This window comes from Dunckerocampus dactyliophorus, chromosome 6, assembly GCF_027744805.1.
Source record: "Dunckerocampus dactyliophorus isolate RoL2022-P2 chromosome 6, RoL_Ddac_1.1, whole genome shotgun sequence".
In the NCBI taxonomy this organism is placed as follows: domain Eukaryota; kingdom Metazoa; phylum Chordata; class Actinopteri; order Syngnathiformes; family Syngnathidae; genus Dunckerocampus; species Dunckerocampus dactyliophorus.
In genome coordinates this window covers 21,600,679-21,624,354 of record NC_072824.1, presented here as the reverse complement: position 1 = coordinate 21,624,354, position 23,676 = coordinate 21,600,679, and the positions used below count along the sequence as shown (strand labels likewise).

Sequence of the window (23,676 nt, the reverse complement as noted above, 5' to 3'; positions counted from 1 at the left end):
CGTGCTAACCACTAGGTCACCGTGCTGCATTTGGACTTCTGTAATGTATGCAGTTTTTGTAATTGCTGACATTAATTACTAGGGCTGTCACAGGACACTCAGTTCACGAGACGAGATGATGCACGAGATTGGGGCTACGAGAATGAGAAGAGATTTTAAGTTTACTTTTAAGAAAAGTACAATGAAGAAATATGAAAAATATACGACAATATATTGCAATCGACAAATATAATTTATACTACGTTACACTCTTCTGCACTCTGCGTGTATGCTCGCGGCCCCACCTCCACCCACCTCCGCAAAGAGATGATATGACTGACAAAAGGGCTCACCCCGTTCATGCCGCTGTTCTATGGAACAAACGCAACAAGGTGCTGAAACCAATACACAGAGTGAACCCTCCTCCTGCCTGTTTGGAGGCGGGAGATGAGGAAAACAGACACGCATGGCAAAATTATCGAGTTTATTTTCATGTATTGTGTGATTAATTAATTAATTGATTACCGTCCCAGGCCACGTTTTAATATCACGAGATCTTGAGACGCCCCTATTAATTACACAGTGGTGGAAAAAGAGGAGACACGCAACAAAAGAATCCATCGCTTATGCACAAAGGATATTCCAACATAACCGAAACAGTGGGGACTCACAACATAGCGTATTGACCCATAATTGTTAAATATGAAAAAAAAAAACACAACATTCAGTGGATGATGATTGCGCCTTAAGGCCATCAGAGAGGCTCTGTACATTATTCATCCAAATTCTGTCATAACAAATTAAGTGTCAATTGTCAGTGGATTTTGAAAGAAACATTTAAAAGTCGATAAACAACAACATTTATTTGTAACCCTGAGGGAAATTTCAATATTTCAACACAGTGTGTTCACATAGGTATACGCTCGCATCACATCCTATCAACATGAATTAACAAGAGATACCAGATTAATGACAATCAACTTTGGTGGAAATTAGCAACTAATTAATAGATTGGTATTTTAAATATACATAGATTTTTAAGTACGTCTGTCTTGAATGTTCTGAACTCTTACTCCTAATGATATCAGTAGTGATATAGCTCAGCTTCCACAGTGCATCTGCTGGTTGCGGACAAGGAGTACACTCCATTTTACCTCAATGGCTTCAAGACACCATTAATCAACAATCAATTGAACAAATTTGGCCCAATTTATGATGATAAATAATAGATTATTATACCTTTCTTGACAAATTATAGTTTCTTCTTACTGAATAAAAATTGAGAATAAAAACAGACATAAAACCTTTGTTCACATTGTGTTCATAGAGTCTTAATTATGCTATAGAATGAAGCAATATATATGAGCACAGAACAATTCCTACTTGATGGCTATCTCAGTTGAAAACAAATATGACAGCCAAACCCACTCCCGACCCCCACCCTCCACCGGGCCTTGGATTGTGTTTCAGTGTCTGTCATATCTTTATAATCACACATTGTCTATTAATCTAAATTAATTTCATATGCACTGCTCCTCGACTCTTCTTTGTACACACACACACACACACTCATTCACACACATTTGCAGATTATCCAGATAAATGGCTCCCACTCCCAGGCGGAAAATTGAACATTTGGATTTGCAGAAGAAAAGCATTATGTTCTGATAAAAAAAAAAAAAAAAAAAACTGAGTGGAGAGAAAAAGAAAGGAAAATCAGATAATTGAAGTGCTAAATAAAGTGATGGGAAAAGGAGGGATATGCATTCATTATCATCTCCTTGTTGTTGGTGATGGAGTAACAGACTGGAGGGGTGCCTTGAGCTTCTGTTTGTTGTGTGTGTTTTTTTATTTATTAACTTCTCGTTCTCGTCTTTCGCCGTTTCTGGGGACAGGGGGGTCTACTGGGAGAGAGGATTAGGACGTCTGTCTCCACACCTTTCTGTCCCTCCTGGGATACCGTACTGTCACTCAGCCCCTTGCCTGCTTATAGGGCACAGATAAGGAGACCAGGCATGAGTGACTACATGTTGCGTCTTTGAAGAAGTGACAAGCATGTTGCTGTGTCACCCGGCAAGGAATATTTGTCTTCCCCCAGGGGGTGAGATTAGCGGGAGAGACAGACTACCACACCTATTTATTGCCCCCATTTAGTCTACTTGGGCATGTTAAGTTGGCAAAGTGAGTTTAGAAAGAGAGATACGTCACAAGTAGCAAATAATACAAAGAAATGGAAAATGTACCCATTTTTTAAATGCAGGACTGTTGTTCTTTATCGATTACTTTGAAATTTGTCCAAAAATAGTGTATTGAAAGTGTGTTGTCCAAAATCTAGCCTTGATGCTGGTATTTCGATCATGTAAACGTGCTTTACTAAGCCCTAATATGCCATTTGGTGTGTTTGTATCTTTAACGCTAATGAGCTGTCTTGTACCTCTGCACTTGTCCAATGTAATAGATGCCATACATCACATACAACAATGGAACATTAGAGTGGAACAAGAGGACAAACCTTAGCAACACTAGCATAGCTATGCGAGCTAGAGTGCTAACATTACCGTCATATTTCAACAGCAACTTCATGCTAGGTTAGCCTGTTCACTGAAGAAAAAGAAAATGATCAATCTTACAGCTTCAGGCTTTATTTTAAGCAAAGCCTTTTTAAAAAAAATATTTTTTAATACAGACTGGACGTGATGGGTGTATACATGGGGCGGGCTTATCTAGCTTGGGGGGGTCAGAGGTTGTATCATGTCCATGATGGAGCGTTTTTCCTTCATGGCGTCCTGAAAAACTCGATACACGAAAGTGACAAATGACGATGATAGATTTTTTGCATGTTTGTTGATCACAAAAAGGCTTTTAAGGACACACATTAGTGTTACAACATTATTAAAGTCACTTTTGCATAATAGGGTACACACAACGTCCATTTTGCCTTCCTGAAGAATCCAACAGTAACCTCAAACATCCTCTTATTTAGAGAGCCCAGTATTTCTTCTATTTCATCAGATCTTCTAAAATAATTGAAACGGAACTTTCTTGTGTGATTTTTCTGCAGCAACATCGGTGGCCGCCACACAGGTCTCTGCTGTGACCAGCGACTCTGCCGGCTCTTCGTACTCCATCAGCGGCATTCTGGGTATCAGCTCGGCTGCTGATGTTGGCAAGAGGAAGAGGGATGAAGGTGAGCGTGTACACCACGGTGTGTGTTCGTATGTTTACACACATGTATCCCCACATGTATGCAATAAACACAAACATATTAGAGATAGCCTGAGGATTCCCCTCATTTAATTTCCAGCGTGGAGATGGGAAAAGCTGTGCACGTGTGCACATGACGATCAATGACAGATGTGTATTGAACACAACACCCAAACATCTTCATTCACAAACCCTGCTGGTGATCCACCTGAGTGGAAGTTTATTCATACACTATTGATCCCAGTCACTTTCCCTCCCGATTAATGCTGCATGCATGTCAATGGAGGTATACATACTGTATGTGTGAGTGTGTATGTGCTTCTTTCAGTGGCATTAAAAAGCCATCAAACAGACAGACTACTACGGTAAATTAGACAGGACCAGATGTTGGAACAAGGGGGTAGGAGGGTTGGCAAACACCGCTAGGGGCTCCCCGCCCCTCATACACACAACCACACACGCACTGGCAAAAAAATAGCCGCACTTTGTTAAATGAATACTGCTATACCTGTCACGATGGCGCATGGTCGTGACCCCAGGATGCAGAGATAGACTCAAAGTGCAGGTAAAAGTCTTTAATTAGCTAAGAACAAGTGTCGGTACTCACAGTTTTGTAGCCAGAATTTGAACAAACGGCGACAGAGCAAAAAGGCTCTGTGAAAATAAAACAGACAAGTAAAAGCGGGACAGCAAACTGTGATCGAGAAGCAGCGAATACAGACATCCCACAATGCATGCAGCATTGACAGTGAACCAGCACGAGCTGAAGAAACAAGCTGAGCTAAATAAAGAGTCCCTGATAATAATCAGCACCAGGTGGACTCACAGCGCTCACGAATGTAAAGGCGCCGGCAACCATGCACAACAGGAAAAGGAAATACAAAAATAAGAGTCTCAAACAGTAAATCAAGGAGAAAGCAAAGAGAAATACACTTAATGATAAACAAGTCAAGCAGCGCGTCACAATGCCATTGGCAATCCAAAACAAGCCTTCATGTCTTTGCATATACACTCCTGATTAAAAGTTAAAAATTGCAAGAATTGACATTTTGCACTGTTGGAGGTTCTAAGTAGAGCTGCAAAATATAAAAGGAAAAAATGGGGGTGAAACAAAAGAAATGTTAGAGTCAGAGATTTATCGCAAACAACCATTAAACTGAAATAGGCTGTTCATCAGCTGATCAAAAGTTTAAGACCACAGAGCCCAAAAAAAACCCTGAGATCTTTGCCATGCAGACGTGCCGAATGATTGTGGCTTTTGACTTCTTTTCAGGCAACCCCCATCAATCGTCATCATGCTGTTTCTTCCTTTTACACAGGCGTTTTTTTTACTTGTTCCGATTCACATTAATTTGGTGAGCATGTCGTCAAGATGACATAATTTGCAGAGAACAGAGCCACCCTCATTACGCTACCAGTGCATGTGACAAGTCCAAATATCTGCAGTGAAAATGACCCACAACGGGGATCCCTTTTGTTCGAGGCTGTATTTCCTTGAATAATAAGTTCATGTTGTATGGATGAACTATTACGTGTGCCTTCACAACTTCGGCACAGACTCAAGTGTGAGCTCTGTAATGTAATTAGCAGCATTACTGTTACGCGTTGTTCTTTATGTGTAACATGCTGGCTGGTTGACTTAGCTTTTAAATTTGAATGGAAACACCGCCAGGTTTCACTGGAGCATCGGATGTGCCACCAACGTTGTGCGATAGCAGGTCTGTCTGGTTGTGCTCTGTGGTCTAATTAACAGCATTGCTAATCACAGCTTCCATTAGAGTAACCCCCGCTGGATAATGACACACACGCACAGCGAGGGGCGACAGGAGGAACAGCATGCAGCGACATGGACAGACACAGACAAACAGGACACAATAGTTTGCTGTGGAACCCATATGTTGGTCTGTGGAGATAGTTTGAATGCACGTGGATGGAAGCGTAAGTAAACGCCCACTAGAGAATCATTAAGGTTGACAATAAGCAGATTTCTTTTGTTGAAGACACTGTCTTAATCGATGAAAACAATGTCATTTTCACTTTTCAGTGTCCTGTCTTGTGTTAGAGGTGACAAAGCAAATAGTTTGTAGGGTTGTAAATGTCTTTGTGAAAGATGATTCCATACAAATCTTGATACACGGGTTAGGATATGATTGAAAAACAATATACAACACAGCGATTTGATACTGTGTCCAAACAATACCATTCGATAAGATTCTACGTTTACATTTGTTGATGTAGACATTAAATGTGTAAAAGAGCACATCATGTCACCCAGCATGCTGTAAGGCAGGAGTCCCCAACCAAACACTTAAAAAAATGTAAATAACGTCATCAAATTTGATGTAAATGGATTTTGGAAATATGGGCCAATATTGTATTAAAAAAATTAGAAATCCCACAGTTTTGCATATTTATGTTGTTTGTTGCAAGCGGAAACATGTCACACTTTGTTCGACGGTCCTTGAATGCACCATCTAAATTTCTCCCGTTTTTCTTTCACCTCTTATTCAGTCACAAATGCTGATACTATGTGATACTATGCTAAGATTTGATGACGTTATTGAATACTAATGTGTATATTTGTTCGGTCCACAACTTCAAATCAATTCATGCTAGCACACACGTCAAACAGCGACGTACTGTATAGTTGTCTCTCTGAAAAACAAGCTCCAGGCTCGTACTGGTGGATGGTGGGTCTGTATTCATTTATTGCTTTAATTTGGTGTCGTTCCTGTCTTAGTTTTACACAACACATAATAAATAAGATAAATTACATCACTATAATGCACGTGCTGCTATTATTTTTCTCTTCTTCGGTCATGGTAAACTACGGCGCATGCCCGTAGTGTTAAGAGACGCACCGTCAACCGGTGCATGACTCTACTATCGATTAATCTAAAGATTTATGGCTGGTTCTTGTCGATCCAGGAGGCTGCTGCCGATGCAGCCGTATCTCTCGCTTGCCAAAGCGGATATCAGGTTGCATTGGTTTATCGTTCACAGCCCAAATAGTTTGTAATTGTTTTAATGTCAAATTAAGATGTGTGCTTCATTTTAAGTTCAGAATATGCCGCGGGCCACTAAAAAGCCTGAGGGCCAGAGTTTGGACTTGCTTTACAGAATCACCAAATACTGGCTCGGCAATCATACTGGATGACATTTTTAGTCGTTTTCTGCTGGCCTGTGTGAATGGAGATTGTTTTGACGACATGACTTGGTTGGTTGGTCTCGTGTCTTTAAGTAAAACAAAAATTAAAAACAGAAAAAACTAACATTCATGTTTTATAGTTGGTTATTGTATAAATGTAGCCAATAGGTGAACTCACCCAAGGCCATTCGTACCGTGCTGGATTTGGGTGTGACTCTCCCGCCTTCTCCTGGCCTCCATTGGCCTGCACTCACACTGAGCATGTGTCCAACCAACTGGTTGCCTGGACCATTACTTCGACACTCCTGAATTACTGCATTTTTCCCCGACTTTGTGGATTACGTCAAGCCATTCTGATTTTCAGCAAGGTGACGGCTCTCCTTAATTACCTACGAGAGAGCGATCGCACTAATTCAATGTCTTTATTACGCACACAAATGTAGTTGCAGGGTTTTGACTTTGTGGCTGAGTATTCCTATTTATTTCTGTTATGAATTGTGTGAGTTATCATTAAGAACTGGCGAAGAGTGATCGCTTTAGTCAAGTATTTCTATGCCCTGGCCCACCTCTTCCAATCGTGCCAGAGGAGGAGAAGTGCATCAAACTTGAGTGTGGCTCAGAGCACTCACACTAGCCAAATCTGCTGGACTTTGGTGTAAAGTTGGCCCGAGTATGGTACGGTTGGCCAAGTGGGAGTACACTCTTAGGCGTGTAGCGTGTCATTACCACTAAAGCAGTTAAGCTTTGGCTGCAAAATGTAATTTTGCATTCATCACAGAGAAAACTGAATAAAAATACAGTTTTATCCAGCTCTTTGCAACTTTTTCGTCTTTCGGCCAATTAAAAAGACCTACACCGTGAGCCGTGCCATTACGGCACCCCCCCGCAACACAAAGTCTTGGCATTCTCTCCAAAAAGGTCTTGTCTTACTGGTAAGACATCACATTTCAAGGGGCTACAGAGCATAGGGGCTGCCTTTAAAGTGTATTATCTTGAAAATGTATTGACTTACATCTGTGAAAATTCTATGTATTTTATGCAAAACATGTGTGCCGTCTCCTCACAGAATTTTTCCTGTTAAATCCTGCAAAATATATAATGGTTAAAACAACATAACTGAAAACATCCACTTAATGCTAAAATAAATTTTTAAACATTATCCATAACACGATGATTTTAACAAAAAAAAAATTAAAAATAAAAACACATGGTTATTTCTTGATTAAACAGAAAAAAATGTTTTGCAAGCAGTCATCACAACCAAAGGAGGCCATACAAAATTTTGGGGTTAATGCTGTATGTGTGATAATATGCAGTAATTTTGCTATATAAATAACAACATTTAAAATTGAAAAGAAGTTTAAACATTTCTTGTTTTTATGCCAAGTAGTCTAATACATTTGTTTGTACTTTATTTGTCATCCATCTGCCATCTTTTGATATTGTTTCATGGAAACGTGGTTCTCTGATCTGGTTTATAGGACAGTTGGGGGGAATGTGCTAATGTGATTTGCACAAGATTTTGAAGGGATTTGCAAATGCATTTTTGTTAGAATTGTGCATGTGTGTGTTTGTGTGCATGTGTGCGTGTGTGTGTGTGTGCGTGTGTCTGCAGTCAGCCTTGTGGTGACCTGTGCCCCCCTGCCAAAGCAAGGGGAAGTGGAAGGGGGGTGTTAGGGTGACCGGGAGCAGAATGTTGATGAATGGGATTGAATGGAAGAACTTGACTTGTGGGGCCAAAAGAGTACTATTGTATCTTGACCTATTCTCTTGCAAGGTGTATGTGTGTGTGTGTGTGTGTGTGTGTATGTGTGCATAAAGGGAAAGGACAGGGACATTTTTACAACATCTACAGAGAAAGTCATCCTACAGGCAATGCTTAAAAACAGCATTCGTGGCATTATTAAACCAGCAAGTTGACCTTTGACCCTCCTTGTGCATCTACTGTGACACGTAGCAGATTTACCGGATAAAAGATGCTGGGAATGAGCAAGAGCCGATGCAGTCAAGAGGGGAGGATGGAGGAGGGGGCGAGGATCTCCGCCCTTCACCCTGAATTCCTCTCTATGTCTCCCACACCCTAACAAACTTTGATCAGTGGAGTTTGGAAGGAAATGCCACTGCAAGGTCACTTTTTTTGTTACCTTTTTTCTATGTCAAGTACACAAATGCACACTAAGGATGTATTCACAATTGCCATGTTTGGTAAAAACAAACGCTGGTGCTAGTACGGTTCATTTGGTCAAGTGCGATCGCAATCATCTGAACACTGGTGTGCAACAAACAAGCGGACTAAGACCACTTGAGAGTTGGGCCTCAGGAATGACTCAGAAATGACAAATATGTAATAGATAACATGTCAAAAGTTCTATCTCTCTATGACAATGCCACTCTTTAAAAGTACATTTTAGAAGCTTTGTGTGAAATCAGAATATAAATATAACCTACATACTCAACCCAGCAAATGACATTTTGGTTTGGAATCATAAAAGCAACCAAATCAAGTCCTTACTTTATTCATATGTCTATGCATAAGTGTAGATGCAGCCTAATAGTGTTCTGTCCCCTGCAAAGTACTTAAAAACCCTCGCATCCAACCGGATTTTACAAGTCCGCGTCTCCTTGGTGGTGAAAAATGTCAGCAGTGTTCATGCAGGTAGCCAAGAGATGAAGCAGATGATGGAAGGAGGAAGAGAGGGTAAGGAGGCGGAAGACAGAGGAAAAAGGCAGAGGGGATAGAACAATAATGGCTCATTGTTTGTTTTGTTCTGCTCTGAAAAAGAGGCAAGAGAAACACTTCCCCTCTGAGACTGACTCACAGAGATAGAGGCAGCTGTGTGTGTGTGCGTGTGTGTGTGTCCAGCGGTGAATAGGATTTAACCCGTCACGCCAATGAGTTTCTTTACCCATCCATGGATACAATGAAACCAGCCGGATATCAAGCTACGCACCCACCCACCCAGCCAGTCAGGAAAAAACACAGACACACTCGCACATACACGCATACGCACACAGATGAACGGACAATATTGATCATCATAAAAAAAAAAGCTTTCTTCTTACTTGTAGTTTGTGTTGTTTCCCCAAGCTCTTCCTTTTGTCTGGTGCTTTGTGCTCGAGACTTTCAGAGTGTATATTTGTATGTGTGTGTGACGGAGAGACAGCAGAAAGCAATAAGCTGGCTGAAATGGTGCCATCAGAGCTACATGATTGATCAATTGAATTCCATCATGGGGACTGGCCGCTGGGATTAAATGGGTCGCTGTGGGTTACCAGGCTAAAGCATCATACTGGCTTTATCGCCACTCTGATTGGTCTGTCACCACCAGAGACCTGCAGACCTTACACCCAAGTCCCACTAGCGTGTGTGTGTGTGTGTCTGAGAGAGTGTAGTAGTAGAGAAAGAGAGATTATGATCAAGGAGTGTGTTTGTCAGAGTAGATGAAAGGGGTTTTGTGTACTGAAAAGGTTTGGTGAGTTTTTTTTAAAACCCACCAAGAATGATGGACAGAGGTTTGTGTCTATAAGACTATAAAACTACCCTAAACCAGTTATAACCACACATTTTATGAAGTTGTGTCTCCATGCAACCAAGATCATACTCATTTTGTAATCCAAATCTTTTGCTTAACCTTATTCCTTCTGGAAGGCATCTCAGGGAATCTTAAAAGCACGTAGTCTTGCAACTCCAGAACCTTGCTATTGTATGTATTCGTGTCCATAACCGCTTTTATATAAACAACTCATCTTCACCTCCAAGAGTCCCGAAACATTCCAGGCGGTTCCAGCTGGATAACTTGGGTGGCCCAAGGAAACTGATGAAGCTCTGAGTTTGGGAGGAAAACCCTATGAAATGCACCACTGACACCATGTCTTTCCAACACTTTAGTATATGGCAGAAAACCTTCATGTGCTGTATATGGAAGACAAGAAAATGAAAGCCTGTAAAGCCTATATGCCCATAACCAAAAGGGGCACAGGAAGCAGTGATCCAGTGACTGTAAATTGCCTATGGCGTTACACAGCCAAAGCCAAATGGAAACTGTGTGACTGATGGAAGTCGCGGGAGGGAACAAGCACAAATCAACATTTTCACTTCAAAATTCAGGAATTAAATACAGAGACTACTGTGACTACCATTGTCCCACACACAAATTCTAATAAATTAGAAAAGGTGAACATGAAATACAGTCATGTGAAAAAATTGGGACACACCACAGGCAACCCATATGAGTTGTGCTCAAAATGCTTCGGAAGACACCCTAGAATACATGGAATGCAGACATCCTCAGTCCTAAAATTATGACATAAATGCTTAATGACTTATGGGAAATTAGGTGCTCAGTCCCGCCCGCGCCCCTGCAAAGATGTTTTGCTTGATGACAGCCATGTTTTTCAGACAACCTTTCACCATAAGCTCATTCACCATAAGTCGGTAATCATTTATAAATATGTGATATTACAGGTAAAATGATCGGAAATCTGTACTGGAATTACAACAGGCAAACAGTGTGAATTACGTAGATGCGACTTGGAGAAATGCCTTCTCTAGCCTGCTAGCCTCTAGTGCTAGCCTGACAACCAGGCTAAAGGCTACACCGTGACTCAGATTTGTAATCTGTTCATCAGTCATCTTACATTATCATTCATTAGTGGTGAGTACCTGTACATTTTGCACTTAAATGCATTTACTGAGTGTGTGAGGCATAGTGGATGTAGGTCTTAAACCTAGACTGTGTCACGAGTGAACAATGGCAATTGAAGAGCCGACTCTAATTACAATTTAATTACAATAGTCACTTATATTAAAATCAAAGGACAATGTCAGTGTCAGGCTAAATGGAGGATCATTTGCCATTTGCTGGTGGTCCCGGAATGTAACAACTGGGAAAAGCAGGGCTCTAATGTATTTGTCAGAAAAAATAATAGCACGGGCAACACAGTAGTCGTGCACGTTTTGACAAATCCTCGCCCTTTGTTGTGCAGTGGTTCAGGAGTAGAAGAAGCTCGCACAAACAAATGCGGTCATGTGAAAAATATGAAGATACCCCATGGGTTTTTACACGACTGTAAAAAGCCTGAACAATTCCAAATAAATCATTACATGCTGGGCAGTACTGTTCCACTCCAGCCCTGTAGGTGACAGAAGTGTGCCAATTGCAACACACAGTAAAATTTTCTCCATTGCTTCCTCACTCGGAGACATTCACCCAATGCAAGCAGACAATAACAGAAAATGCAGCATTACCTAGAGCTGTACCATAATGTATATAATAGTATATTATATAATATGTTCCAAGTTGACTGTCCTGCATTGGTACAGTTTACAATATGAACCAATTTGCATCTTATATTAGTGATGTTGATATGTGGCCATATGTCAGCATTCATTGAAATTAGCGTATGGTTAAAAAGGTGTTCCACTCATTCAATGCTGCTTCTTTCTGTCAATACTCCATTGTTTTTTTTTTTTGGAGTCTGCTCAAATGCATCTGTATTTTCAATCCAAATCAAAGGAAGAAATATTTAAGCCCCCCCAATACTACCATCATCACCCGTCTGTCATATCACCACTGGACACCCTCACAACCGCGCGCACACACACACGCACACACTGACCCCAGGACTAAAATAGGTTCTCAGGACCAGTTTGGAGCGATGAATTGGCTCTATAGCGGGGGGAATTTTCACCCTCATCCCCACCTTTCCCTTTTTCTCTTTATCTATTTCTCTCGTTCTCCCTCTTCTAATCATTTGCGGGCCACGACTTTTCAGAGTTCTTATAATTGTCTGGTTCAGTCCTTCAGCCTTGCAATAACTGCAGGATACGAGAGCTCACTGTCTAATACTGATACCGCCGCAATATATATATATAGTTTGGTGACAGGGTGTGTATGGGTGATGCGGCTAGAATGATGGAGAAGGGAGAGGGCGTACTTTTGAGAGATCAAGAACCAGAGGCAGCGTATGCCTGGTAATGGGTTGCATTTGTATAGCATTTTCTCGCAGGCTCCACAATCGATGGTTTTAAATCAGCTTGGTAAGGTTTATTTGAGTCCATGCGTAAATTCGCTGGCCTCTGAGATTTATTTTATCAGCTACCCTTCCATCTACTTTCTCAATCTGGCATACACACCAGAGCCCTGGCATACATACATCTTTAATTCCCCTCAGTAAACAGCCTGTGTCTGCAAGCCGTCTTAAACATCAACATTCCCTCATTCCCTTTCAGGTCTGCAGGAGTCACCGCTGGCCAACGGGCACAGCCACAGTGGGCGGGACTTCCTCAGGAAGCAGATGAGAGGAGAGCTGTTCTCACCGCAGCAGATCGAGGTATTGGACCGCCTGTTTGACAGACAGCCATCCTGTCCAATCCAATCCAGCTCTGACCTCTATGTGAGCCCAGACCCTGGCAAGGTAAGGGCGTAGCACAGTGCAAGACTGTGTGGGCGGAGCTTGAGTTTGGGGGGACAGGCTTCACTTTAGGAAAGTTTGTTTTTGTTTGTTCAGATGGGAGAATCTCTCTGAATGTTCTGAACTCCTGTTTCGATACCAGTGTCGTACTGAGCATAAAAAGGCCGTTATTGGTTACTCATGTCCACCGTAAGCAATGACCAGTAACTCTCTTCCAGCTTAAAGGAGACATACTGTGCAGTTTTTTCACAATTAAAACAGTTCCTGGATGTCTTAATAACTGTGACATAGCTGGGCAAGAAAACCCCAAGAATCAAGAATTACAGCACACTTAAAACACCCAGTCCAGAACAGCTGGGGAGCTGTCCAGTCTTATGCAAATGAACCACAGCCCGTCCCCCTCTAGTGCAGGGCATGCCAGCGTGAGTAGGCTTTGCGTTGCCATGACTAGAAACATGGCTTCCCAAGACAGTACAGTCCAGGGGTACAGCCATATGTGTATGATTGCCGAGCAAGAGGAGAGGTCAGCGAGAGGTCAGCGAGCGAGTGTGGGAGCAGCTGGGAGCATGTCTCAATAAAAGTTTTACCCTCAAAACTGCAGCTGTGTCCCTGTCCACATTGGAACGTTCCTGGGATTATTCTTTTTGGCGGGTTGAAAAAAATTCACGTCCACGCTGTGCCGGATTAGTAAAAAGTTGCATCCAGACAGGAACGGATCACTGGGTGAAAACGATGTGTGGCTCTGTAAACAGACACACGCAGACTGAACCATGTGACACACCAAACTATAGAAGAAGAAATGAACGCATAAGTCAGTCTTCCAGTTTCCAAGACTCATCTAGACTTACGACAAAGTGGAATTACTTTTACATATCATTTTGAAGAATAAGACAAAAATATGACAAGAATATTGATTGGGGTCAGTCTTGTCTGTAGATCATTTTGTAGCCTTGGAAGCCAGAAGCCATTTTCAAAAAATACCATTTCAGGGCACCCAGAAGACTGTTTCCGTGTGGATGAGAGGCTGAAACGATAAAATACTTTGCCGTTTTGACCTGAAAACATTTCTGTGTGGACAGCCCCTTAATTTTACATGGGGAGGGAATGAAGAGTATTAGCCCTAAAGTCAAGACAATATAGACTTCAGCTTGGAGAAGCAGACAGACCGCCCAGGTGTGGCGCCCCAACAGGAGCAGCTACACTAGTAAATAAAATTCATACGCTGTGCTTTGATGTCCTCTGTGGCTGAGTGACTTAATGATGTGTACCAATCTGTGCATCAAACAACAGTGTGGCTCTACGTGCTTTTTGGCTTTGATAATAATTCTGTGTTCTGTGAAAGAAAATGGTGGATCTTTGTCCAGTGAGCTTCCACCTCATCGGTGGACAAACACGTGGTGAAGGTGTTTAATGTAAACTAGCCATATTGTTATGTCACAATAGGACCAAAATCTGAACAGCTTGTTGAAAATCACATTTTCTGACATGGACAGCTTACGAAAAAAATGACTTGACAATTGATAGTTAGGCAGACACTCCAAAGACCCAAATATTTGTATACAAACAAAAAGTCATATGTCCCCTTTAAAGCTAATGTATAGATCGATGGATGCACCTTGAGCATATTAAGTATGCTTTTACACTGTTTACATAAAAGTAAAACATAAAAGTAAGACAGTGAATCAAAGTGTGCTGCATCTCATTGTTGCATTTAAATTGACCTCACGCCCTTTGCCAGCCATACACTAATGTAAATGTGAGTGGAATGGACAGGTGTAATAACAAAAAACAAGAAGCTACCATTTGTGTTCCCTATGTGAATATTAAGGAAATAACTATGCTGAAGTCTCAAAATGACAATTATTTTTCTCCCACCTTTAAATACATGCCTCTTTCACTTTTATTGACTTGATCAGTGAAAAGGGCAAGAGGACAAACACACACTGGTGGAGTTGTAGCGTGTAGAAACACGGTAGGCTACAGCCTTAGACCTTAAGGGCACAGTTGGGCTTTTTAGTCCATTCATTTTGCTGTGACCAACATGGAAAGTGGAGTGGCACAGGGCGAGAGGTCGACAGGGATTGGCTGAAGTAGCTCTATAGACTTGAAGTCGATAGTATAATAGCCACGATTCATAGGTCAGTGTCCTCTCTGAGCCAAGTCAAGCCACTGGGGCCTGATCGGAGATAGGGGTGTTAAACTCTGGGTCGCTCTGGGGGTCAGACTAGCTTTAAGAGACGCATTGTGATTATAAAGAGGTGCACACACACACATTCCTATCTGTCCCTCTACCTCTACTCCCTTCTATCATCTGGTCGACTCAACTAACAAACCCCCACCCACCCATTTTTCCCAGTCTGAATTTCCCAGAGGAAATGATTGACAGTCATACCCTTAACACTGACACAATGACAGCCACGGCTCAGCCTCTTTGCTATTTGGACCTTGATCTTTGTTGTATGGTGGGGTTGCGGTCAACGAGTGGTCTTGCTGTGACAGACATTCCTAAAAGATGCCTGGAAGACTTTGGACCTGCTGTTGATGTCATAAAAAAAGTTAATGTTCAGTATTGAGTGTTAGCGTGCTCACATTAAAGTCAGGTCAACTGTGACTTTGGCAACCCTATTACAGAACATTTTTTTGTCTTTCCTGTACTGAACCATTTTTACAGAATCCCAATTAAATGCCACATTAATTTGTTAAATTAAATTAATTTTAAATATGTCTCGATGGTCCCACAACAGTGTATTACGTGTGCAGAGTTTAAATCTGCTTATAGTAAACCCTACTGAGAACACGACGTTTTGTGTGTATGTAGCTTTAATGCTAATGTGCTGTGTTTGTCCACACCAGTCTCTTGACAGTGTGTTGTGCACTGTTGTGCGCTTTATCCACTTTTTACATATACACTGTATCTCTGCACTTATATTAAAGACGCCATATATCACATATAACAACATAACAATAAGGAGTGGGACATGGGGACACAAACATTGGCAACACTAGAATAGCGATGTGAGCTCCAGTACACTCACATTTTAACAGCACCATCATGCTAGAGTAGCCTAGTCATTGAACAAAAACTAAATGATCAACATTTAGCAACATTACGTCAGTAGCTAACGAATGGATAGTTGTGAGAGCTCCAGCTTTTATTTTAAGATGTGTCCTATACACATACAGTATACACGGTGCAGGCTAATCTAGCATGGGGGGGGGGTCAGATGCAACACCATGCCCATGAGGAAAGAGTTTTTTTTTCTTCATGACTTCAGGAAAGACGTTCAAAAGTGATTTTCTCAAGTTTGCTGCTCATAAACTGGCTCTGGGGACACGTGTTACTGTTAGAACATCATTAAAGGCCAATTTTGCATAATAGGGGAGCTTTAAGGAGTTAAAAAGTTCCATTCTCAGAAGGAAATCTTATTTTATCCGTCAGCAAAAGACATTCCTCCCTCCCCTTTGTCTCATACCTTTTTTTTAATCTTCCCTCCTGCTCGTCATCCCTCTCCCTTGTAGTCTATTAAGGCGCACTATTAATTTGTGGTGGAAGGTGTGTCTGCATGTGTGCTTGTCAGAGAGTGTTCATTTGAATTTCCCTTCAATCACTTCCCATTAGTCAGATGATAAATCAGCTCAGTGATGCAGTGATACCACACTGGGTCCAAATTCTCACTGTTTCCAAAACAAATCGCTTACACAGTTTTTAAAAAATAATTTATTTGTTATCCAAACACTTTTTCTCTAAAGATGCAGATTTCTAACAGTTCATCAAAGCATCAAAATGCCAGAGTTCCATCATAACCGTTATCTATTATGTGTTATCCTGACTATCACTGAAAACATGAATCCAGGAAGTGAACTACATGTACTGTACTAGATGTAGAATGGATGGGGGGTAGGATTAAATAAGCTTTGCTTCTTCCTACTCCTTTTGGACATGTGGAACTGTCAAAGAATGATTCACGAGATGTATTCCATTGTAACCTTCATGTTCAAATAAACTAAACCAAACCAAATAACAGGGGTGTCAAACGCAATCGCACAGGGGACCAAAACTGAAAGCTTACTTTAGGTTGCAGACACTTGTATATTTCTGCACATTGAAAGTATTAAAAATCTTAAAACCTTCTTATCCTACCAAGATAATTGATGAATGAAGCGCATTCATATGCATCATCAGTGCCCACACAGATGCTCGTTTGAAGTTGGCAACATGACAGGACATGCCCCAATAATCCAGGCTCAAAAATAGTATTCAGTATGGTCAGATTTTGATAAAATGTCTCATTAGCACGGACAAATAGATCGTGTAAGTAAGCAGCCTACACACCTTTTATCCCGGTTCGTAGTGCGCGCAGTGCCGGGATCGGAAAATACCAATATAATGCACGCCTGTGGTTGCGTTTGTGAATGTGAATGTGTCTTCATGTGGACATACATTTTTTTTTTTTAAACTTCTCTAGTGTGGATGGACATTTTTTTTTACATTGGAGTGGGGGGAAATGTGCATTTTTTCGAGTCCGTTCATTCCTGTTTGAAATTCCTACTTTCTGTCTGATATACGACTATGGTTGTTTTGGCGTGGTTGTTTCAATAAAGTGATTGTTGATTGACCAGCTCTTCATCAATGTCCGGGCAAAAGCTACAGTATTTGATATCAACACAAAAACATCACAATCTGGGAGATATGTAACCCGGAAGAGTTTCCGGCTGTGGAATGGGTCGATTACACGTTTGCAAGCATGCTTTGCTGTAGTTAAAATGTCACTTTTGACTGGCTTATGCCTCTTTAAATGTTATTTTGTACAGACAGGGTGTAATAGTTAAAGGGCTACCATTTTAGCTGTGTACAGTTAAATTATTTTGATTTTTGGTCTGAATCTGCCACCCTTATTAAGAATGGTTGTGAATTTTGTGCTATATACCGTAATTTCCGGTGTATAAGTTGCTACTTTTTCTTAACTTTTTACTCTGTGGCTTATACAGTGGTGTGTCTAATTTATGGCCATGTGACATCTCCTTTACTTCAGAACTACTACTAATCACTTAAACACTGTGCCACTCAACTGAGGCAGTGAGGAAACGGTAGCTCTTCCTATGACAGGAGCCAATCACGAGCAATAAGGGAATTCACGACAACCTTGTCAACCCATCGCAAATCGCAGGATGTCATTACTCAATATAACAATCTGACTCATGGTGTCTTCTTAGAAAGAATGCTAAAATCAGCACACGGTAACTTAACAATCAAAAGGTAGGTACAAAAATATACAAGTACCAATACAACAGTTTACAATAAAAAACAACTATATAACAGTTTCCCATCATGCATTTCTTCCCAGCAAAGCATTTCATTGGCCATGGGTACTGCAATGCCAGGGGCTGCAATGATTCATTCAGCTGCTTCTGTCCACCAGTGGGAGGCTCACTCTGGCTCCCACCGGTGCGTCCTATACACCATAAATTACGGTACAATATTGATCCCACTTTTAAAATTATAAAGCCAAATGAGTATAGTTTATACCAGAGGAATCGCTTAATTACGCCACATTTGGTCCCCGGACTTGAGTTTGACATGTAAGCATTACAACAACTTCATAACTAAATCATTATAAAGTTCTATCATTAACTTGTTAATAAAAATATATTTTATTTAAGAATAGCCTATGCAACTATTGAAAACTGAGACGTTTGGAGTAATTTCTGGGATTTTTTCAAAATCAACTATGAGCTATATTTAGCTACGGTGCACGATGAAATTTTAAATAAAATTTTTTATTAAAATTAAATTTTAAAATTGTGTTACTACTCATAAAGTAGATATAACCATTGTCTGATTAAGTGTCCAGTGAGTAGAAGTGAAGAAGTATCAATATTACCATTTTTCTGCAGAATGACGCTTTCTAGCTTAATTGGCAATACAGTATGCATCCTCCCATGCAGACAGACGGTGATTTCCTATTCCTTACAATCCCTTTCTCCGTTTGTGGCCCATCTGCGAGAATTGTATTTGTTTACAGCCAAGCCTTTTTCCATCAGGAGAACACAGGAAGGTGGAGAGAGGAAGCGACAAAGACAGAGATGGAGAAATGGGGAGCAATTTGGGGAATGGAGGAAAGGGGAAATACCATTATGCAAATGGCCTTCTGCGACACGACCAAGCAGGATGTGCGTGTGTATATGTGTGTGTGTGTGTGTGTGTGTGTGTGTGGTGGAGGGTCGATTAGGGCTCATCTGTTATTGATGTGAGATGTGGACCAAAGCATTACCTCTCTACCTGTGTCAGAGTCAGTAGTCCAAGCTGATGTGTGTTAAGGAGGGTTACACAGTTGAACAATGGCTGATACAACTAGTATAATCATGGTACAGTCTCTTCCATTAGATCATGCCTCACACAATATTTGTCCATATTTAAAAGACATTTGACCCAAGTAACGTTCACCGTTCACTAACAATCTTAAACAAATCCAGTCCTGTTGGTTGCAGTAATGCGCATTACACAAATGATGCCAGCTGGCACACACAGCAAACCGTCTACGATGCTCCCTTTGCTGCCCCACTTAACCATAATGCAAGTGGACTATGAGGGCAAATAGAAACAATGAATTTAATGAAGTCAAACCATGTGGTGTATTTGTCAGAAATATAAAAGCACAGGCAGCACTGTAGGGGGTGCATGTTTTGACAAATGTTCACCCTTTAATGTGCAGCAGTTCAGGAGTGGTAGAGTTAGCTCATAAAAACATTTTTTAAACATTTTGCTTGTTTTCTCCAAGCTCCAGAGATATGGTATGCAGCGGATATCAATCGAAAATGAGGATTGTTTGGCTTTGGAGGAGGTCGGCACCCTGCTGAGTGCCTTTCTGGTTATCTTCTTTTTTTTTACACTGTGTTTAACCACCTTATTTTGTGGTTAGTGAGTGAGATCTCTCTGTGGTCCTGGAAGGCGCTTACTTCAACAAGCTCATCTAGCTTCATCCGCATCCACCAACTTCCTCTGACTTTCCCCAAATCTACCTCACCCTGCCTCCATTTCTTGCAAGCCACCATCCAGCCCCTCACAACCTACCACCTCCCACCCTAAACCCCCTGCGTGTCCCACAGCTGCGTCCCTCCTCTTTGATGAGGGCTGATGGTGCCGTATGAGCGGCAGAATTGACAACATTTATGGGGGCGAATGAGAATGATCCATCTTCCTTAGCCGGCCTGTCACCCCACTGGCCAAACTTCATCATGGCCAATTACCACAGCAGTCCCCTTCTTCTCCACTGCTGCCTCAAACACCCCAATCTACATGGCTACATGGACTCATTAGACACTATTACAATAAGAATGACAGCAGCCAAGAAAGGAAGTGGTGTGAGGGGGAATTGCTGGAATTGCACACATGAGGCGTAAAAAAGAAAGAAAAAAAAAAAAACGCTACAGGTGTAATGTGTGAGAAGGGGGAGTTATCAAGGGAGGAAGCTTCAAATGTGTGTTAGAAGGAGAGAGAGAAGGGCGGGGCAGGGGCTGTAGTGCAGTGCAGTGTGCGGGGGAAAGCTCTTATTTGGCAGGTCACAGTCCAGTGGTTGTGTTGTGTTGACGAGCACAGGGGTGTTTAAGAGGTCAGTGAGCACAAACACACACTTACACTTTCAACAGATTCTGAGGTATTAAAAGGGTCACCGCAAAACGCTCACCTCATCACCCAAAGGAAATTCTGATCGCTTGTCGTTTGTGTACACAAAGTGCAAAACACACAACCACAGACACACATCTCTAGTGAGACAGGAATGGGTTGGTTATACACTGTCATCGTTTTCTTAATACTCTCAACATGCACTCTGTAATAAATGCATGGATATATTAAAAACAGAACACACAATTATTTTTGCTTATTAGTTTAAGAGTCTCAACCCAGAGTCATCATTGTCTAAATAGCTGGCACCACAAATTGAGTAGCAAAATAATTGTGTCTTGCCGACAATCAAGCGTGGTGGTGGTAGCATCATCTGGGGCTGCATGAGTGCTGCCGGCCCTCATCGAGGGAAACTGTTTCAAATGAATGAAATGAGCCCAAAAACAGTGATGGAGTGGCTGAGTATGTCTCCACACCGGAACCCTCAAGCAGAATGAAGGTGAAGGAGTGCAAGGCGTCGGACATCCATCAGCTCCACAACTGATGTCATCCTGGAGGAGTGGAAGAGGATTTCAGTAGCAACCTGTACAGCTCCGGTGTATTCCATGTTCCAGAGGAACAGCAATGGTGCTCAAATTAAATATTCACACTTTGGAAACAATTTGGACAGGTGTACACACTTTTGTTGCCAGCCATCTAGACAATCATGGTTTTGTGTTGAATCATTTTCAGAACACAGTTCTGCTATACTGCTATACAAACTGTACACTGACTACTCTAAAGTCTATCCACGTTTCAGTTCTGTAGTATTGCCCCATGAGAAGATAGAATTCCTGCGAGGGGTGTACTCAATTTTGTTAGGTACTGTATGTACTGAGTTGCTTGTGACTGACTCCCTCTGTAATTTGTCATCATACCTTTTGTCAAAAGCTGAGGATGTATCGATCCTACTTTGGGGTCAAATGCAGGTTATTGGCTAACATTAGTATTGCCCACCTAGTGGATGTGTGTGAATTTGGAAAGAGTGAAAGGCCATGCTGTCAGCTGCATCTGTGACTTAATAAGTAGTAGATTTTGGCAATCGATTAGTGTGCATGAAAGTAGATGATCTAAAGGTCACCCTCCAGCTATGTTATTGACAATAAAACTGGAAATATTTCTTGAGTTTGAACAGTTCTTCTACAAGACAATACAGTTATACAACAAAAAGAATTCCTTGTTTTACCTTGTGCGACATGTGTGGGTGTAGTACACTGGATGAGTGAGTACATGTGCTGAGATGATCACACTTCTTAGTGTTGTTGGTGCCTAGAGAGACAAGAGGCTTTGTGTTAGCTTTGGTCTAAACACGCGTGTCTGCGTGTGTGTGTGTGTGTGTGTGTGTGTGTGTGTGTAAGAGAGAGAAGAAAAAAAACAAGTTGATCCTGTGGTTGTCGACTGTTGGACTTGGTTGTACAGTAAATCCTTGTTGTAAACAGATCAATAGACCCTCAGCTGTAAGTAAGCTTTTATACATGTGTGTGTGTGTGTGTGTGTGTGTGTGTGTGTGTGTGTGTACATAAACCTCAGTCTTTGCTACTCTGCTCTGAAGAAGCAGCAGCAGTATGTAGAAGGACCAGACAAAAATGACTCTACTGTGTATTTATGTATGTCTAGCCTATAATGTGCAATATCGTTCTTCCTCTGTGCTTCTGCCCAGACGTCAGATTACTCCTCCATGGCGTCGCTCGCCGGTGGACTGGACGAGATGAAGAATAGTTTGACCAATCCTGGCACAGGGGCGGAGTTAGGAGCCAATGTGGCTGGCCCACAGTCCTATTCAATAGTTCCAGGTAAGAAGACACGTCCAAGCAAGAAGTGGCATTCTTCTACTTTAGTTAATCAGAGCACCAAAGAATTGATTCATTATTAGAATTTTACATTCCAGTGTCTCTGAATGGTCTGATCTCCTGTTTCCATGCCAGCACAATATGAAAGAGTTGTGCCATATGGAGGTTTTACTGGATGTCACCTAATTTCTCATTGCTCTTGTCCTTCTTGAGACAGTAAACTAGTTTCGACTGGAACCAACAGCACCTCTGCTAATCAGGACATGATTACGCAATCAATAATTATCGTATTGATCCCAATATAAGACAGTAGCTTTTCTGTTGGAAAATGACAGGTTGTTTTGGGCTCTAGAGGTTTTTAAATGCCAAGCAACGAGCGGTCCTAGTTTTTCTTCCTATTACTCACATACAATAGTGACTTGGAGGGATGCAGGCGTGACACAGACACCTACTGGAAAAAAAAAAAGGCTCTCAAAAGTCGTCAAAGTTGGCAAACGACAGAGGACGAGTTATGATGTTAATTTTAAGAGAATGGTGATCAATTAAGCAGAGCCATCAAACAATAAAAAAAGCATTCTCCTATAAAGGAGGGGTTGTCTTATAGTCAGGTTCATCTTATATTTGGGTCAGTGAGGCATAAATAGATACACTGCATTTCAATGCAACTATATTGTGATTACATTATATATTATGCCCCAGAAAATACTCAACAGCACCTTCCATGGGACCATTACCATACCATTTACATGAATATTTTGAATGTTGCAATTCAAAATAGAACACACGCTTTTTGCATTTTATCATTCATTGGTTTATAATCTGCATGTTACCATGCAGATTGCTGCAATAGGGGCGGTAACACAAGTGATGTAATGTAAATATGACACTAATTTTAATATACCGCCCATTTCTCTCAAGTGTGTGTATTTGAGCAATTTAGTTGTGCAAACACTACAAAATCATCTACTGTATATGCACTCTATGTTTTTCAATCATTTTGGAAACCCCCCAGTGCACACGTTTAATCCTCACATTAGATGAAGAAATAAAGTTATTCATATGGCAAATTCTGTAATCCTTTTAAATTCTACTTGAGCTGTGCCTTGGGCTTCACGCAGGTACTCTTTTTACACCTCACACAATGACTCAAGGGACTATATTATCATGAAAGAACAGAAACAGCTCATTTATACACTGATGACACGGCACCAAAAGTGACTGGGTGTTCAGTATCTTGATCTAGTCTTAAAGAGCCCTGTGCTTCAAATGTTCAGGAAGAAAGGTCTGTGGAGAAGCTGGAAAAAAAAGAACAGCAAACAGTCCATGTAGGGGCACTGGGAGAGGCGGTTGTTAATTAAGAGTAGACCAGGGAGCACTCGGACAAGGCTTCAGTGCTCCCAACAGTAATGAGAGGAATCATAGAGCTGGGACTATGGGATATGCGGGAATTGGCTCTTTTTGGCCGTCTGTAAACCACT

The 23,676-nt window shown here is 41.4% G+C and overlaps 1 protein-coding gene across 2 annotated transcripts in view; it reads left to right on the top strand.

The window, feature by feature from the left end:
• pax5 (paired box 5) overlaps window positions 1-23,676 on the top strand; it is a 56,689-nt gene that overhangs the window by 16,592 nt on the left and 16,421 nt on the right. The window contains exons 5-7 of one of the 2 annotated variants that reach the window (XM_054780060.1): window positions 3,041-3,166; window positions 12,564-12,664; window positions 22,069-22,201. In XM_054780060.1, the coding sequence (XP_054636035.1) occupies window positions 3,041-3,166; window positions 12,564-12,664; window positions 22,069-22,201 (360 nt within the window). Of the gene's footprint in view, window positions 1-3,040; window positions 3,167-12,563; window positions 12,749-22,068; window positions 22,202-23,676 lie in introns of both variants that reach the window. The other variant, XM_054780059.1, reaches the window with a different exon arrangement.